Consider the following 20,353-nt stretch of genomic DNA (forward strand, 5'->3'; position numbering starts at 1 on the left):
TACGTCCATTTCAACTCTTGACCAGCTATAGCTTTAGTGTAGTGAAAATCTAGTACTTCGTTTTATTAGTCAGTTTCATGTAACGTTCGGGAATGTAAAATTCAAATAAATAATAAGAATAAATGCGTAAAATTCATAAGAAAGACTATAGCTCGGTTAAAAATATCCTAATCCGCATGGTTCTGCTCAATAATTGCTCCCGTTCAGGAAGGAGAATATATTATTTGTCGGAATGTAAACTATGATTTTCTAGGTATTTTGAGCAGGAAATGTGTTTCATTTCTGAAATAAATATATTCATGATCCATTACACAATATGAATCATACCATGTTTTTCTCGTAGTAAAATACCCTTCAAATTACGTAGGTATCGAATGGCTATAGTAGAGCTAGGGGAAAGTGTAGGTGGATTTTCGGATGAAGTGCATGAAATTTTTCTCGAATTGACATTTCTCCTTTTAATATCTTTTGTACTTACTGTGGAGTTGCACCAGGGGTAGAACATTCCTAGTGTAAAGATGCCCAAAGCAGGACCGCTCATCATTCCAGTAAGACTTATTGATAACTAAAAGTATATAATAAAGGAAAGATTTGGTAACTTGAATAAATTATAACAATGTGAAAAATCATTGTGACCTCAAAGAACACCAAAAGTATTAGATAGAAAAATCTTTAATAAAGCTACAAGTTAAATTTAATCAAGATTTTATGTTTATTGAACTATTATACAGTTATGGGCAAACTTTTTTAATGAGGGATCAAAGAAAGAACTTAAGACGGGTCAATATAATTTACTAAAAACAACAGCTGTACATTTACAAAATTCTTGTAATATTAAGCCCTATCAATGACTGAAGTTGCTCATAATCTGGTTCGAACTGAGATGCACTGATTCTCAGAAGCGAAGTTAGATACTCATCTCTCAGTTTTTAATATAACTCTTTTAGGGTTGCGAGCTCCTCCGTGGCTAAGCGGTTAGCGTACGCGCCTTTGGCGTGGGAGGACCGGGTTCGATTCCCTGCGGGAGCTCATGTGGTTCGGATTCCACGTTAATCAGTAGGTCCACGTCTCATATAGCCTCGCTGCTGAACGGGACGTTAAACTCAAAATCAACTCAACTCTTTTAGGGTTGCACATGAGACAAGTCGAGATATAATTGTTACGAAATTGTAGGCGAAACAGAGCTCTTCGAGTAGAAACATAGTTTTCGGGAGGAGACAACTTTTGCGGCACCTCTTCGAGAGGAGACAGCCTCAAATCTTGTCTCGTGGCCATTCCTAAAATCTTTCCTAGTAACAGTATTCTTCTCTACATATACATTAGGATTTAGCGAAATGGGGGTCGATTATCAAAAGTTGTCCAACGAAATAGCACTACGTGTCAAAAGTTGTGTATTGACTAGTATAACATTCGTGATTGTTTTCATACTTATTTACTTCATTCCCGGCAAGCGCAAGGAAATTAAAATTTTGAAATTTTTACGGTAAATTAATATATTTTTTTTTTAATAATGTGAAGAGATGACAGTTCAGAAGATAGATTTTTTCTAAAGAATAATATTTGATTTTAATATCTAACGATTTTAGTAATAGGGATATATTTATGCTATTTACGTCTGTTGATAAAATTAAGACGTTTCATCAAGTGTAAACTATTTGTTTTTGTGTTCTTTGTCAACTAAGCTCATTCGTGTAACCACTTCCGTTTGCATTCATATTATCTTTAAAACGCGCGTCAGTAAAATTGAACTTCAGCGTGTGTTTGAATGTAATCCCTGACCGAGTGATCCCAGACCTGGCCCCTTCTATTTTCTATTTCCGAACCTGAAAAAACACCTGAAGGATCACCGTTTTTAGGACATTTCTGACATCACGCAGGGTGCTGAGAGCAGGTTTAAGAAACAATCTTTTTTATTTATTTATTTTATTTTTATTTTATTTTTTGTATGGGCTAGAAAAGCTTTAACAACTGTCAAAAGCATTGATCTCAATGGGAAATACGTAGAATAAATATGTAATATCAGACTTCTGATACTAGTTTTTTCTTTGCAAAAACCAGAAACTTTTGAGCACCCCGTCGTATGTTTTAATGCAACTAATTTAGGGGATCAAAAATTGTGTTCAATAGTAATTTGCTGTAGTTATTGTATATTACAACCTTTCATATAAAGATCGTTACAAATGATTAGGGTAACCCAAAAACATAACAGCAGCTTACTCATATGGTTGGTACCTTGAACATGGTTATGTTTGCCTAAGGATCTAAAAGAACCTAATTTTAAAAGCATAATTTTAGAAAATAAAGCATACTTTAAAATATATAGCACAATTCTTGAAAAATTCTGTTTTAACTGCAAATTTAACATACTGTATTAAGCTTATTTTTGTTTCTACTATTATGTGTACCTCTTGAACTGAGCATTTTCTGTAATTTTTGGTGGCATCTTTTACTTTCCGTTTCTGAATGTATACACCTGGAAGACGCGCACAAGTGATTAAAACAACTGACTTGAGTAAAGCATATTTCTTTACAGTGCATTAAGAAAAATCATTAAATATTAATAAATAGATCAAGATATTTAGAATATTTAATGTATAATAAATATTATACATGATTAATGTGAAACAATGATTGAAATTAACAATAAAGCACAATTTGAAAAAAAATATAATGTGGGTTGCTCTACAAATGATCTTTATATGTAAGATCGTTGCTATAATTTAAAATTCCACGTTTAAATATATTTCGTCCTTCGATTTCGGACCCTCAAAAAACTTCGTAACTTAACATCATTTGTATACTTTCTCAATAAAACTATCCTTGTTTAATAGGAAAATGATTGATGTAACATAAAAACTAGATCTTATACTTCATCTGTACTTTTTCTCTTACAGAAACAATCTAGTTCTATCGTTTTCTCTGAAATATAGGTGGAATAATTTTACAATTATTTATCGCCTTTTCGGGTGGCAGAATAATACCCATTCAATATTACATAGACGTAATGGCTTGTACATTGGACGCTTCCCAGCAAAAATTTCTGGGTTGCGCGCCTGTTTGTATGCATATTTTCTTCAGGTAGTGAAAAGGAAAGAACACATGATATTTAAGGTAAGTGGAAATAATGTTAGTTCTTGGTACCAAGTGATGGAATGATTCATGAAATTCATTATTTCACAGACATGAGAAACCAAAATCAAAAAGCGTGGGTAAATTTGAACCTTCCGTATTCTTATAGTTAAGTACCGTAGTCGTTACTTTGTTAAATGAGGAAACAATACTTTGACCAGCTACTTTGAAATATACACTTTGAACTGAAATTAGTGAATGTAGAATGTAAATCAAAGCATTAATTAGTCTTTTTTTTTAAATATTAATGTAGAAAAAAGAAAACCTACTTGCAACACGCCACCAAGACGTTCTACTACAAATGTGAGAGCAAAGCCAACAACACCATAACCAGCAGATAACAATTTTGCTAACCAGAGTACTCGATCGTCTTTAAGGTTCTTTGCCTGAGGTATGAAGTCTTTGATGGTGATAGCAGCCAGTGAGTTAAGCGCAATGGAAATAGTACTAGAAAGATAAAATTTAACTGTTTCACTGCATTGAAATGTGTTTTTTTAATTATTATTAAATTTAAATTACTTGTAAATCTTTTAAAAATTATTTGTAAATCTTTCAATCATACGGTCGAGTAGCATTGATAAGTCAATAACGTATAAAAAGGGAACAAAACATGTACAGTTAACAGTGGCGGCGTAACAGCGGTGCCGCCGCCCCGGGCCCCGCTTTGTGAAGGCCCCCGACGGTAGGTTAAAAATAGTTACTAAGGAACCTTGTTAGCATGAGCCGTACAAGGGCCGTCAAGGTTTATAATCCACACCTTCCCTAAATGTAAACGCAATTAATTGTCAATCAATATTACACCAAATAACGGATGAAACAACAGAAATATCTGTCTAATAAAGCTAATCAGTGCTGGATTTCCGTATAAGCTAAACAAATTATAAGCTTCGGGCCTCACTCTCTTGGGGACCCGAAAGAAATTTAAAGAAAACAAACTGAATGTAGATTAAAAATAAATAAAATAAAAGTTTCATTATCTTGGAGGCTCCCAAAGAAATTTAAAGGAAAAAGCTCTGAATATAGGTGAAAAATAATGTAAATGTTTCATACTCTTGGAGGCCCCCAAAGAATTTTAAAGGAAAAGGCTGAATGCAGGCGAAAAAATAAAACAGACGTTTCACTTTCTTGGGGCCCCCAAGATTTTTTAAAGTTGAATGTAGGTGAAAAATAAATAAAATAAAAGTTTTAGTCTCTTGGGGCCCCAAAGAAATTTAAAGGAAAAAATGTATGTGAATTAAAATATGAATAAAATAAAAGTTTTACTCGTTCAATAACCTCAGAGAAATTTAAAGGAAAAGCTGAGTGTAGATTAAAATATAATGAAAGTCAAAGTATATTGTGTTATTTACATTCTAAGGTCTTATGATGCAAGTAATGGGGCCCCGTCTGCTAGCCTGCTTCCTGAACTATCACTGTTTATTTACTTATTCATTTATATATCAGTTTAAGAGAAGGGTAGAAAGAAGGGATTAACGTACATAATGCTTTATTAGGGTACTAACTTTCTGTTCCTAATTAAAAGCTCTTTGGTGCAGACGCTATAGTCGCTGATTCACTTGTTTTCCTTCCGTCTTCATTCTTTTGTCCTTTACAAGTCGAATTTTCAGCGAGCGAAACCCTTTTGCTAGCTGGTTTCCCCATTTCTGCTCTTGTTTTTTGGCGTATGAATTTACATTTCAGCCCACAAATTTAGAGTGAAGAAAATGTTCAATAAGAAAACAAGTGTTCAAATAATCAAAATACTTCAGCATTATATTTAATTCAACTCCTGATTGTTCTCATATGGAACACTTGTCACAAATCATTCGATTTGTTGACATACAACGTGATTCTGTTCAAGTTCGGGAAGCTTTTATTGATTTCATCTCTGTCGAAGGAAAGACCGCTGAGAATATTTCTGCTGAAATACTGAAGAAACTTCAATGTGATAGGCTTGGTATTAAGATTCCAAAGGCCAGTCTTGCGATAATCAGGCTACAATGGCGGGGCAATATTCTGGAGTTCAAAATTTCATAATAATATAAGTCCTTTGGTCATTTTCGTTCCTTGTAACAATAATTCATTGAACCTTGTGGCTTACATGCTGCGCACGTTAACGTTCTGGCGGTGATTTTGTTGGGAGCAATGGAACGTTTGTTCTTATTCTTCTCTAGATCTACTCACCGATGGAATGTGCTGCAAAATCAAGTAAAGATTGGTCTGAAACGTGAAAATGACACTAGATGGAGATCAAAAGCAGAAGATTTAAAGGCACTTTCTAGTCAATTGGATGAAGTAATTGATCCGTTGGAAGATCTGCGTGACACTTCAATTGAAACGCCTGATACTACAGGAGATGCTGGTCTTCTCGCAACCATCCAGTCATTTAACTTCATCGCTTTACTATATTTCTGGTCTGCAAATCTCTCATATATTGATCGGACCCAAAAATGCCTTCAATCTCAGGATATGAGTTTCATTCAAACTCTTATTCAGTTACAGAGCCTGGTTGACACCATTGATACCTGGGGACTTGAGCTGGCCAAGAAAATCTTATCCGCAGCTGAAGAAAGTTGCAGAGCGTGGAACATAACTGTGGGTACACACAGTAGAAGGAGATGCATGCCTGGAGAAGCAAAGAATGAAACCTGACTGCACAGGCCGAAGTGTAGCGGTCTATCAATGAAATTCTAGATGAGATGAAACAACAAATGATCATTTTACTCAGATGCATGACCTGAACGACAGATTTGGATTCCGATGTTCTATGGCCAACTTTGTGCAGCAGCTAGATGATGAGAGCAAGGAAAAGGCAGCAGCTAGATGATGAGAGCGAGGAAAGGCTAAAAGCATGTTGCTCTGATTTGGCTTTGTCCTACCCGAATGACCTGGATGGCTTATTATTATTTCAGGATTGTAAGGATTTAATCCGTTCACCAAGGTGTGCTCAGAAAGCTAAAGAACAACTTGACTTTTCACCACAAGGTATCCTGAAATATGTATCTTCACTGGGGCTTGAAATTTACTAAAGTTTGGCAACCGCTCCTCAGATTTTGATAACACTGCCCGTATCTGTCGCATCATGTGAAATGTTTTTCACCAAAATGAAACTGATAAAATCATACTTGCGTTCTACAATGAGTCAGGAACGATTCACGAATCTGGCCATTCTTTCTATCGAAAATGAAATAGCCTCCACTGGATTCTGATAATATAGTTGAGTCTTTCGCTGCTACCAAAGCAAGGAAGGTATCATTCTGAATGTTGGTGGAACATAGGCTAATAAGGTAGTGGAACTACTGTCGAAAGTAGTTTCATGTTTCAAGTACAGGCAATAAAATACAACAAAAGTACCAAAAGAAAATGAAATCTTTGTTTTACGTCCCACAATTATGCCGCTTAGGCTAAAGGGGGCGGTGATGATGAGAAATGAATGAAAAGGTGGAATGAAGAAGGTGGGAGGAAACGAGAGAACCCCGAGAAAACCCACGAACATGGTGTTTGTCCACCACAAAGTCCACACGGCGCGAGCTGGGATCGAACCAGGGATCGAACCATACTGAGCCACCGCGCCTCCAAAACTAGCAAAAGACTAATAAAAAACTGTCAAGATTTGTCAATTGACTGGTGATAGCTGGTAATGAAAAGTAGGATGGTATAACCCGTAGTAGAATTCTGTACTCACATATTTAATCTATAATATCCCCAATTATTCAATATATTCAGGATTTTTTTGCTATAATATATTCTAATACCAAGTATGTTAGTAAATGATAATGGAAATGGTCATAAGTGACAGAATATAAACATGACTGAATTATTAAATACAAAATAATATAATCATAAAACAAGCACGAAATCTGGAAACAATAGTAAAAAAGACAAGCAGGAGAGAAATATTCTAGTGCTTAACTATTCACTGATATCTCGGCAAAAGCAACGGGACTAAATAGATCGTACATTATCACTGGAGAGAAACCGAATGTTAAAGCGAATGGGGCTAATTGCAGGGAGAAAAATATAATCAAATTAAACCATTTAACGTAAATTCAGATAGGTGAGAAACTATGAATAAACTTAACCATATGAGAAATTGCACAGGAGAAACACCAAAGGCGAGAACCGAAAAAAATATTCTATAAAACATAGAGCTTACATTTGAAAATAGCATCAGTTATATTATTATTTGCAATTTTAGCAATATCAGCTCATTGTTACGTTTTGTACGTAAATTTGTCTCTAACTGTATTATTAGGAGCATTACTTCCACTATTCCATCTAATTACAGTACGCGTTGATTCTACGATAGGATAGGTGTAGGATAAATTCTGGATTCTTGATTGTTACGTTGGGGGCAGACTACTAAATATTTTTCAAAAGCTAAAAATTTTTCTTTTGCCAGTTTTTCGTAAGTGAAAATTGATAATGAAATGTAACTTACCACAGTAATAGATAATGTTATCCTATACCCGAAAATAGAAATCGGAAGAATTTTCAGTGTTGCCATGCATAGAAATTACAGTGTAACCAGAATTTGAATTACCCAAAAATCTAGATTATGGCAGTGACTAGAAAGATGGGCTCAACGGCAATTGATGACTTATCATGTTGTCTGTGTTCCTTGTTAATTACTTTTTAAATAATATTTGTATTTTAATTCTCTTGTTTATTATTTTTTTAATTTTGTACTCTTTATTACAAAATAAATCCAAATATTATTTAAAAGTAGATAACTAGGAACAACTACAGCTTGATAAATCATTAATTACCGTTGAGTTTATTTTTCTAGTCGCTACCATAACCTAGATTTTTGGGTAATTCAAATTCTGGTCACATTGTAATTTATATGGATGGCAACAGTGAAAGTTCTTCCGATTTGTATTATTTTCGGGTATAGGATAACATTATTTATTACCGTGGTACGTTACATTTCATTATCACCTTTCACTTACGAAAAACTGGCAGAAGAAAAATTTTTAGCTTTTGAAAAATATTTAGTAGTCTGCCCCCTTAAGATCGTTATTTCTGTTGTGGATTGTAGTTTCCGTTACAATTGTATCCCTAATCCTTTTTCTATCGTGTCCTTTGTTTAAAAATGAATAAAAAATAAAAAATATGCAATGATAATCGTGGTCCAGTTTTATTTGCAGATACCAGCCTGAAGGCGATTCTAAGCATTTAAAAATTAGACAGGGATGCTGAATGTCAGCCCTATTTGTTTAATATATCCCAGATTATAATGATCTAAACACACACACCAACGGGAAAGGGGGAGGAGCAAACAGAAAGAATGATTATGTAAATGAATGTCAAAAATAGAAGTGTATAAATCACGATTGTTTGAAAAGGGGCCCCAACCTACTTCACTGGCTTCGGGCCCCAGTTTGCCTTATGCCGCCACTGACAGTTAAATTTTATTTTATTTTTTCAGTAACAGGAATACATAGTTTTGTTTTTGGTAACGTACATAGCATTATGTTCCTCCCATACCAAGGAACCAATTGGTTAATTTATTCCAAGGTTATTGGCAAATGAAAATTTAGCATTGGAAAGCGTATTTTGTTTCTACTTTCTATTCTACGATGGATTTAGAATACAACTTGTACATAAACATTAATCGAAAATCTTAATGATTTTTAATTACACTCAAAATCTGGTAGTTCAATTTGATATGTTTTCCTTCATGACTGTCCTCGGTAGCAGAAAGAAGGGAAGTTGTAAGATTATTTCTTCCAATTTCAACTCAATTTTCTTTTATATATTCTAACAAACAAAGTAAAAATAAATAGATAATAAAATCAGGCAACTATATTTCGTACCGAAGCGAAGCAGTTTCAAACATTAATTGGAATAAACCATTTGTCACGGAAAATGTTGCAGATTGTAAAATTACATGTCATACCCGGAAATGGATTCTTCAAAAAAAAAAAAAATCAATTTTAGTTCCTTCCCCTCTCTTGTATATACCGCAGCTCCCATCTACGATATGATTTAATACAAAGAGTGTCCTGTAATTCGTATGACAGCGTTTGGGAGTAGACATCAAAACAAACAACAAAATATATGGACAAAAACTCGAAAGCGGCGTCGTTTATGAGTTATGGAAATTTGGTGGTACTTAACTTTGACAAGCTATAGCACAAAGACGAATGACTTTGACACCATCGGTGTGGAATTACACACAGAAGCTATAGGCGTAGTATCCAACGGTATCAAAATCAATTCTCTAGGATAATTGCGCCAGCGATTCCCCGAAGGACTTAGTGGATTCTCGTTTATATTTGCAAATAAACATCAGTCAAAATAAACTAGAAGGAAAGAGTATTTAATATTAAAGTAGATTTCGTCTGTGTCATATCAGAATCAGATACAGTATAGAGAATTGTGCGGTTGTCATGAGTGGTTGCATAACAACAAATAAACACGTTTCAACCATACCAAAAATATTATTGTATTATTGAAGGTTAGATTAATTAACGAGCGCACGCAACGTTACGCTCTCCACTGATAGTACCACAAACAAGTACGGATTCTTCTTCGTAACATTGTTGCTGAACCCACAGAATAATATGTTGTACGTCCTGTATTAATGTGTTGTCAAACCTGTCGTCATGATATGTAGAGTATTATATGCACTGACGCACCCTACAGTGGAAATGACATACGTTGTTTGAATGTTCGCATTAACACAACACTGCGTGGAGTGATACGTAAAAGAAAGGACGTCTCAAGGACTATTCACCATATGTTAATGAGTCCTACTAAAGTATGCTGAAGATATGACCTAACACAAAAGTATACTACAGAGCAGGACGCATTCCAGTAGAAATGAAAATAGAAATGGGAAGCGAACAGTACCATTCAATCGTGTCCTCTTTGCACAAGCAACCACTGAGAAAATCTGCGGCGGATATTAAGAGTCTGTGCGCGACAAAGTCACAATACTAGAAGTATGTTAGCAATACAAGACCCTCACAAAGGAAGCACTGGTCACTAGGTCAGTACATGCCACTTACCAAGTTAGAACCGACGAGTACGCATTCTGATGATCCAAATGACGCAAGTCTGGAGTCCATTGCATGAACCGAATTGTGCTACAAGAGCGGCTGGAAGCAACGCCCACGAACAGCGATGCATGCCTCGCACCGTCGACTCATGTTCGCATAGACGCGATCAAAAACGGCTGGTATGTCTTGCATTTCCTCAGCTGCAGCTGCAATTCGTGCAGCTCCGACTCAACTGGGGTCTCATACATCAACGTCTTCATGTGATCACACAGAAAGAAATGCAATGGCGTCAAATCGGGCAAGCGTAGTGGCCATGCTCTTGGGCCACTATGGCCCGTCCATTGTTGTCCAAAAGAAGTATTTAAATAAACTAGGACAGCTCGTGTGAAGTGGGGAGGCTCACCGTCGTCGTGTTTAAACCCTATGTGCTATCGGATTCCAAGAGGAATTTCTTCCATTAGCTACGGCACTATCTCCTGCAAAAAGATTAAGTAGTTAGCACAATTGAGACGTGCTAGAAGAAGATATGGTCCAATTAATATTCCACTTATGATGCCTGCTCATACGTTCATATTGAATCGTTCCTGTAATGCACGCTCTCGAACGCCATGAGAATTTTCCGCTGCCCACATGTGGCTATTATGACAGTTAATCACTCCATCCCTAGAGAAGGTCGCCTTGTCAGTAAAGAATATCCGTTGGAGGAGTGCAGGATCCTCCTCACAGCGCTGAAGAACCCACTGACAGAAGTCTACACTTGTCTCTAAATCGGCTGGAGCAAGACTTTGAACTCACGAAAGATGGTATGGATGCAGGTGTTCGAAGTATAAAACTCGCCAAACAGTTGTCTTCTCGTACGCAAGTCATGTGCTGCGCGTCGGGTGCTCGTCGAAGTATCCTTTTCCACGCGTCGAAGCACTTTCTCTTCAAACTGGGAGTTCGTACGCGCCTCGGAGCTCCTCAGTCGACTCTGTTGACTGTGAAGGTACACACGGAAAAGAAAGTATTCTTCAGTTGACAAATTTTCTTTTTCCCAATAACTCGGGAACAAATGAATTAATCTGTGTCGTTATCTTTAGAATAGTTATAATGTGATAACTTGCCAAAATTGGTACTCTAATAGATTAATTTATTCTTGAAATATTAGGAAAAGAAATTTTGTCAACTGAAGAATACTTTCTTTCGTGACTGTACCTGTCTCCCTAAGCTGACGTTTAGTCTGGAAAAGATAGTATGTGACGACACCCGACGATGTGGAAAGCTCTTTGCGTAAAGAAGACGAACACGCCATCCATTACGAGGGGCTTCGCCATAAATTAATAGCATTTCTGTATACTCATTAATGTGAACTCTTCTACTGCATTATCCATGTCGGTCCCGGCGTCCCCCACGACATTATTATTGCTTTACAACTTTAAAATTCGATTGGTAACATTGAAAACTGTTTACAAGGGATGATCCATCTGTGATTATCCCCTGTAAACAGTTTTCGATGTTGCCAGTCTGATTTTAAAGTTGTAAAGCAATAATGTTGTCATATTTTATGTTCCCTGTGGGGGACGCCGGGACCGACATGGTTAAATGTACTACAATCAGACCAAGAGAGATTGTTTGCTGGCCAAAATTCACAAAGCACATTCTTTTGATGTAGGGAAGATTGTACTGATAGGTGTACTGATAGGATAGGTGTGTCATACGTAGGGGCTAGCAGCGGGAATTTCATACACGCCAGTTGGAAAGCCATGCGAGAAAGCATATCTTCGTTGTACCAATTTGCTGCTCTTGTTGATAGATGCACACTCTGGTAACATGTGATACGAAGTCAAAACGAAGATTAGACATGTGAAGTACTCGGAAGGTCAAACCGGTTTATTAGACTCGTTATTCCTGCCAATTTACATTTATTCCTGCCATTCACGAAGGTGTTGTATTGTCTGCTTCTTCTCTTTCTTACTTGTTAGTATGTTACGTCGAACACAGTCACACACCACACCACTACGAACAACAAAGATGGCAAATTGTGTTGGCTCAGCTTGTGATCAATAATGCGTGTCTCGTGACAATCTTGAATGATAAGGCTCACATGTTCCAGTCTTTGTGTTTTCGACGTACGCTATCTGCATTACCAGAAAACTTCGTTGAGTGTCATACAAAATGCAGGAAGTACTTTTGTGTGTTTGCCTGCCACACGGCATGTGTGTAGGTCGACTGTAGGTACAGCCCCCGACTCCTGGCTATTACTTTTGATAACGCAACTTGCCCACAAACAATCCATATTTCTTCATGGGCCTCCACAGCATTTGCACCTTTATCGAAATAGTAAAATGTAGCACAGTCTGATAAGAATCCCAATACTTTTTTCCACATCTACCAACTTCAAATGTCAGCTGTTGAATGATGTTAGGCCTCACCCGCTGCGACTCATATACGCTGAGGTTTGTGATACTAACACCATCTCGTGCGCAAAAGGCTCACTACTTTTCAGATTACTTTTATGAACTCAAAATTATTCATAATTTATTATTTCTATTTTATAGATTGGGCATTTTCTATAGAACCAACGATTAACATATTGATTCTAGGCAAATTGTGTATAACTGAATTAGATGATTTAAATAGCACTGATTTTATGTAATGCTTATGTAAGTGAATAAATGTTAAATCATAGGTTCCAGTATAGCTAATGAAGTATTGAAGAAGTTTTCTTTTTTAATTTATGATAGAGCGCTTCCGTCTAGTGCACGTGTTTCTTGGTTTGATTGCTCGCGCGAAGTGGATTTTGTGGTAGCAAACACCGTGTGTAGGAGTTTTCTCAGAATGAAGAAAATCGCAGAACTTCTTAATGCAACTAATGTTCTTGGTCTACAAACCCGCTAAAATTCGAACTACCAAGCTCTAAGTACCTTAGCGTTGCACTGAATACACCAGCAACAAACAACCCAGGAAATCCAGGAGTATCAGACATTGTCTCCATGACATAGAGTGGTACCAACTGATCAGTGGTCGAGATTCTCTGAAAAATATATCAATGAGAAGTCATTGTAATTATGTATATAATGAATTAAAATAAGCTTATTTCAGGATTTCAGTCTGATAAGTTTTAATGCTATACTGTAAAAAATCAATAAAGATAACCCTATATTCTATCAAATGCAGGCCCTTAGCCTGGGAGATTCTAGAGTGGGCAGTGCCCGCCCTAAATTACTTCTTGTCCCCCTCTAAAACAATGTTATAGATAATTTTTTTTTAAAAAAAACTCAAAACCAGGTATGGAATTCTTGCAATTTTATCTACCAACTTAAACCCAATTTAACACATTTTATTCATTTTTGCGTAAATTTCCTACATGGCATTTTATCTGCTCACAAGATAAATGTAGAAATATTTTTATAAAGCTTAACGTTATACGTATATGTTCAATGAATTAATACGAAACATAATGTTCTTTATATGCTTGATATATTATGTCGTTCGTTTGAAGTATGACATTCCTTTTGGCAATAATGCTATATGCAAAGAAATTCATAGTTTAACGTAGAAATCGAACCATATTCCTACTCCAAATGTCAGTTTAGGATTTTGGTAAATTTACTAAAATTATGCAAGCAACATTTAATTTTATGTTTGTCACCAAACTATGTGGTTCAAAGAGTAGACGATGTTCCAGAAAATATATTAACTCAATTGTCTGACAAAAATTGATACTTAAAGTGGTTCTGTTTGGCCCTGAATGAGTTACCAGATGATTCAGATACTGCTTAGGTGCTGCTTTTTATTCAAGGAATAAATAAAAATTATGAAGTGTTTGAAGTGCTTCTTGTCATTCATAGCATTCACGGAAATGTTGTTCAGAAAAAACATGGAAAAAATTGAAGTATATGACTAGTGGTGGTGGCAAAAACGTGTGGAAAAAAATACAGATGTTATTGCTCTTGTATGAAAGGCCGTGGAAAATGACGGTGGTTCAAATCCATTAATCGTATATTACATCATTCATCAAGAGTCTTTGTGTGGAAAATGCTTGGATATGTCAAAAGTTTTAAAACCAGTCATGTCATCTGTTAATTAGATCACATGTGCTCAATCATCCTCAATTCTACGAGTTTATTGAACATATTTGAGAAAGTCACTTGCAGTATGCTGAGTTAGCTCCGGAAAAGTTCTAACACGATTTTTTGAGCTCCAAATAATAATCGAACTTTTGGAATACAAAGAATCGTCCTGTGACTTGAGTTACACGACAATGAGTGTTTATGGAAATTTAAAATTAGAAGAAAACCAGCTTGTACCTGTTTTATACACTCGCATTAAGTTCTTTCGAGAAAAAATATCTTGTTTTAGCCCCAATTGAAAAAAAATAAATGTTTCATGCATTTTAATACATGCCGAACATTCAGTCAACAAACTGAGACTAAATTTGCGCTAGATTTTGAAAATGAAGTTTTAGTTGCTTTAAAAATCAATTTTGAGTCTCATTTTTCAAATTTTAATGCAATTGCAAACGACATCCATTTTTTTTTTTTTTTTTTTTTTTTTTTTAAGTAACACCGACATAATGTTAGAAGCCCTTGCTTCAGAACTTGAAATGGAAATGAGTGGTTTGCAGTGTAGCGATATCTTTGAAGAAAAATATTTAAGTTCATCATTGTTGAAATTTTATAAGAATCTTCCATTCACACAGTTTGATCAGTTACATAAATTTGCTCATGGCATTCTTTCCACTTTCGGAGCTACTAAATTTGTGTTAAAAAGCATTCTCCAAAGTTAACTGATGGGCCTTTGAAATCGTTGCTGATAACTTCCATTAGTAAACTTAATTCAGAACTGCAAACAATTGTCAGTGGAAAGTTACAACACAAATCTCATTACCCATAATTACAATGTGTGAATTCAAACAATTGTCAGTGGAAAGTTACAATACAAATCTCATTACCCATAATTACAATGTGTGAATTCAAACAATTGTCAGTGGAAAGTTACAATACAAATCTCATTACCCATAATTACAATGTGTGAATTCATTATGTGAATTATCTATGTATGTCATTTATTGTAAGTTTTTAGGATAAATCTCATATCTTTAATTACAGGTAAAATGTTCAATTTCATTAACCGTGTCAGTTATTGTGTTTCTTAATTTGTCGTGTAAAACATCTGATTATTATTTTGTATGATTTATTTAGTAAATTTAAAAGTAAACTGTGGGAGGCCTAATTATTGGTGATCGTGGGCCATAGTTTGTATACCCCTGTGTTAATGAATTGACTCCACTATCGAACTTCGTCGGGATAATTGCTCTAGCTGTCTATTACAAAAATAGAAGTTCATAAATCACATCTATTCAACAGTTATCATGCAGAGTAACGGACGCGCGTACTAGAGCCTGTCTATTCCACCTATGCCCTTGGAAGCTATGCGAACTATACTTTGATCCCACCCCCCGCCATCCTCTGGCGGATGAAACCTTCCCTTTGCGTAGCGAAAAGAAGTGAATGACCTTAGCTGTGTTGCCAATTCGTCATTCAGTCGTTTGATCTTGACGAGTGAAGATCGTAGGATACTTAGAATGGCTAACAAGGCAGAGTACAACGTAGTCCATGAAATAATTCATTGTGGCAACGCTTCCGCATCCAACAATTGAAAGACCTCGGCCGCAACAACTTGTTCCTCTTCTTTCGAGGGAGGTACAGGAATACACACATCGACAGGAGTACCAGCAAGGGCACAGTTCAAATATAAAGGCTCTAACAATACAATCCTGTGTGTCATTGCGTTATCCTAATGGAGAACGAGGAGTGTAAATAGGGTGATTGAAAGGTAGAAGCTGCAATAACGAACTCATGATTTAGGCGAACCAATTGACTTAAAAAAAAAATACAATAACAACATTATCATGAGGCAATGCTTGTGTGAAGGCAAGAAAGAATCTTGGTCGACTTTGTGTGTCTGGTGACAACTTTGGAAGAGTAAGTGAGGCGTGTCGGCGAAATTTTTGCAAGTCAGTGGCCAAAGTAAGCAACGATTTGAGGAGCCAGAAACAACGGTGTTACACTAGCGGTTGTTTTAAACCGTACGAGATGCAATTGATTCAGGCTTTTACATAAGCAGATTAAGTAAAAAGATGTGATTTTTGTGAGAAGATGCAGTAATAAATGAAGGAAAGTAGTTTCGTGAAAAGATTAATCTTCTTCGATGAAGCAATACTCTACATTAGCGGAAGGTGACCTCGTAGACATGATGTTCATATCTGGAGGATAGTGTAACTACATTCAAAAATCGAATAACAGTGTGATTTTCCAACAGTAAATGTTTCCTATGCTGCGTTTAACGAAAAAATGCATGGCCCAATTTTCCTCTCAAGCAATTATGGTTGATCATTCATTTCTGGACATGTTGGAAAGTAGTTGTCACCATTACTGAATAGTAGTCATGATGAACTTAATTACATTCAATAACTCAACCGAGCTCCGTCCATTTTCACAGTAATATACGAGTAATGCTGGTAATGGAATCCATCTTATTTACCAGATCTTAAACCATACGATTTTTTTCTTTCAGAGTTCGTTAAAGACAGCGTTTACAGTAGGCTTGTTTTGCAGTAGAAAAGTTTTACAGTAGGCTTGCAAAATAACTATAATATGGTGATGAACTATCATATGGTTGGATCAGCCTCCCCCCCTAAGTTTTTGGGCTGGCTACGGGCCTGTGTAGCAGTCATGCTATACGAAGTGTGGGATTCATTTGATCAGTGTGTAGATGCGTGTGAGTGTGTGACACAGAATGCACACATTGAATACTTGTAATTAACAAATAAGAAACTTGGATAATTTCCGCTGTACTGGACGATATAAAGTATGTTGTCTCTTGTAAGAAATTTATTAACTTTTACAACCATCGTTCATTTTCTAAGATCTTCCAAGAAAATACTCGTGGCGTTTTAACAAAGAATATCATATAGATTTGAAAGAGACAATATGAAATAGAACATTAGCATTTGTAGTTCTAAATAAAGATGCAAATACAATATCCCAAACGTAAATTAGGATTGTAAATATATTTAAATGTGACTGGACATACATAATATGTAGTTTCTCTTATATCATTAAGAAACAAATCATTACCTGGGCTGATAAAGGGTCGCATCCTCGATATTTTGCGAATATAACTATGCCTTGGTAAAATAAAATAGCTAATAAAATCACAAGTCCAAAGCTGTTTATCCATATTGCTCTGAAACAAGATCAATAAATAAATTTTACATTATTAGCGTTTAGAAAAAAGGAAGAAGTCCAAAGATGAAACGCACCAATTGATATATATTGTTGAACTAAATTACATGATATAGGTTAGTATACGTAGATCTCATGCGTCGAATTGAGCATATTGAGTAAAAAACGAATGTTTTAGGCGTTAAAAAGTATCACGCTCGTTGCCATCTGATGCAGTTGATAGTTTGTATTTAGTTATAGATGGTTTATTTATTTATGAACTGTACATGTATAATAACCCTGCGATGGCCGGTCCCAAGCCGGTGCTGGGGAAAGGGGAAGGACCTCCTCCTGCCATGGCCGAGTTCGCACAGCATTCCGGGTCTCATTGTAGGGAGGTGGAGATAGGACCAGCAGGAAATGCAGTAACTTGTAGTTCCGCATGGCCTGATACCGAGACTGCTGCCGGTACCGAGACTGCCATATGACAGTAGTTGATAAATCAGGTCAATAACCCACTGGCGGAGGTGAGAATTCGGCCATCTCCCGAAATGGGTAACTAGGTCATTCCCTTGGGTCCGGGAGATAAGAGTGTTTTGTGTGTGCTCTTGGGTCCGGGATGGGATACCTAGTATCCTAACACACTCGTACCTCAAAAATAAATGAGATAGTGGAATCCTTCGTCCCAGGTTCTTCCCTGAGGATCCTTATTGGATTTAGAATTCATTACCCTACCAGGGAAGCCACCGCTTTCAAATGGCAGTTGTCTTTAAAGGGAGACAGTCTACATAAGCCATCGATCTGGTAAATGTACGGTGTACCTCTACCGAATTACAGGAAGTTCCGTATTTCTTGAACGACCCTACTGAGAGGGGAATGTCAGATCCATGCCTGTATGGTTCTGAACATTGTCTGGGGGAAAGTACTTATCGCAGAAATCTGGGTAACGGCTTCTAATCCCAGTAAAAGAGAGGAAGCTCTGTGAGATGAGGGCAGGCATCAAACTCAAATGGTGACTTAACAAGTACAATTGGATCCGGAATGAGATACAGGAGTATCTTGACGTGTGCGTGGTATCTCTTCATGCGAATGCAGTAACCATTGAACGCATAAAGGTAGGCAGGGCGGATTGAACAAGCCCTTTCCGGCGTGCTTGGGACTTCCGGATTGGGTTTGACTCTGCCGGTTTGTGGTCATACCGTGGGATTCGGTAGCCTGTGTGAACTTATTCCAGGAATCTGGGTAACGGCGATCATGGACGGAAGATGGACTTGCCTCAACACTCGGGCACCATATCTGCAGAGCATAGGAGAACCTGACTCGCTAGCAAACCTCCACCTGTAGGTAAGTGGTAGGCACTCAGAACTTTGGTCTGGCTGCGTAGTGGGCGTATCCCTCTCCCTTAGAGAATAGAGGTTACATCGCAAACGCGAGTCAAGGTTAAGGGACAAATCTTGACAAAGCACTTCGTGCACAAGATATACTATATCAGCCCAGTTAAAGAAACTATGGGCTGTGTGCCTATGTTAGCGGAATCAGTCCATCAAATAGGTCGAATGAACACAGCATGTCTTGCCATCGTGCGCTAAGCGTGGTGAATAGACTACTGTCTCCTAATATACATGAATAATATACACTGTTAAATAGCAAATTGATTGTTGAGTTCTCCTAACAGTGACACAGCATAGCAGTAACGCTCATATCATATCCCTAACAGTGACCCACATACCACTTGTAAATTAAATAAATAATATGTATCTATATATTAAAATGCTAGGTTTATATGTTTGTCTCCAAAGAAAAGTTTATATGTTTGTCTCCGAAGAAAAGTTTTTATGTTTGTGTCCAATCCTTTCGACAATGAGATCTCGGGAACCATATGCTCTAGAAACATGCCGTTTTCACTAATCGATTGCAACTTTTGTGTAGATTGCCCAGTTCTAATTGAATATTTTTAAAAAAACATGGCCATTATTTCTTTATTACACTTTTTAGGGATAAACTGGAAGTGTTAAAAATTTTAAAAAGCAGTATATCCTACGACTTATACATTCAAACACAACATAGTTGTATACAAAGGTTGCATATCTCTCAGGTCTTTGTTTTATGGCCAAATGATAATGAAAAACGAAGGATAATCATTCTCCAGTCTAAGATGAATCTTTAATGTTTGGAATGTTTTGCCAAATGAACACCATATATCGCTATGTACGTAATGTATTTGCTTATTACATATTGCATGCAAGAAGAAAGAAAACATTGATCATACATGAATTAGAAACTCCAACCGGCAGTAGGCTCATACAAACGGTACGAGATGTTGAAAAAATAATCGAAAAGAATCTTTCCTAATAGTAGACTATCCCTTGCCGATTTTTTAAAATCAAGACGTCTTTCACTTCTGTCTGTAAAGGGACATGCACATATTTTGTGAGGAATGATAGGAAGATTCATGCTCATATGTGAATGCTGCGCTGTGTAGAGAGCGCAGGTTCAGCTAGTATAAATAAAACGATAATAAATATTATTATTATTATTTACCTTTCAAGATTAGTTTCGTACTTTATTTTATGATATAATAATCATGAGAGCAACTTACTTTCGTGCATCCTTTAATGTAGGTACTGTTAAATATTTCTGAATTTGAGCTTGATTAGCAGCATGTAATGATATCCAAAGAAACGTTCCTCCTACAACGACTGTCCAGAATGAATGACGTATAGTCGGATCTGGATTCATGCTGGAAATAAATGCGAAAAACTAACATTAATATAGTTTATTTTTGAGAAATGTCTGCAAAAATTTATCATTATCGTTATTATTTTAATTTGACAAGTCCTTACAGATGATTGTATTACAGAAATAAACAAAACTATTATTATATTTTAATCAGAGAAGTTACTAATAGCGGCAAGTTTTCAGTTTTCATTTCGAGTTTTAATTACACTGATTTTATCTCCAGCAACACATTAATGACTGAAAGAATACGTTGCTTCCAAATGACGCTCCCAAAAATTTCATTACGTGGTT

General features: G+C 36.4%; 1 protein-coding gene across 1 annotated transcript in view; it reads right to left on the minus strand.

Moving 5' to 3' along the window:
• The window catches only part of LOC145667846 (sodium-coupled monocarboxylate transporter 1-like), a 47,444-nt gene that overhangs the window by 16,432 nt on the left and 10,659 nt on the right, over window positions 1–20,353 (minus strand). Inside the window, exons 6-10 of the mRNA XM_081735277.1 lie at window positions 19,923–20,063; window positions 17,237–17,345; window positions 13,019–13,128; window positions 3,399–3,576; window positions 479–565 (exon numbers count right to left, since the gene is read on the minus strand). Of these exons, the coding sequence (XP_081591403.1) occupies window positions 479–565; window positions 3,399–3,576; window positions 13,019–13,128; window positions 17,237–17,345; window positions 19,923–20,063 (625 nt within the window). The remainder of the gene's footprint in view (window positions 1–478; window positions 566–3,398; window positions 3,577–13,018; window positions 13,129–17,236; window positions 17,346–19,922; window positions 20,064–20,353) is intronic.

Source organism: Thermobia domestica, chromosome 13, assembly GCF_964235325.1.
Source record: "Thermobia domestica chromosome 13, izTheDome1.hap1.1, whole genome shotgun sequence".
In the NCBI taxonomy this organism is placed as follows: Eukaryota; Metazoa; Arthropoda; class Insecta; order Zygentoma; family Lepismatidae; genus Thermobia; species Thermobia domestica.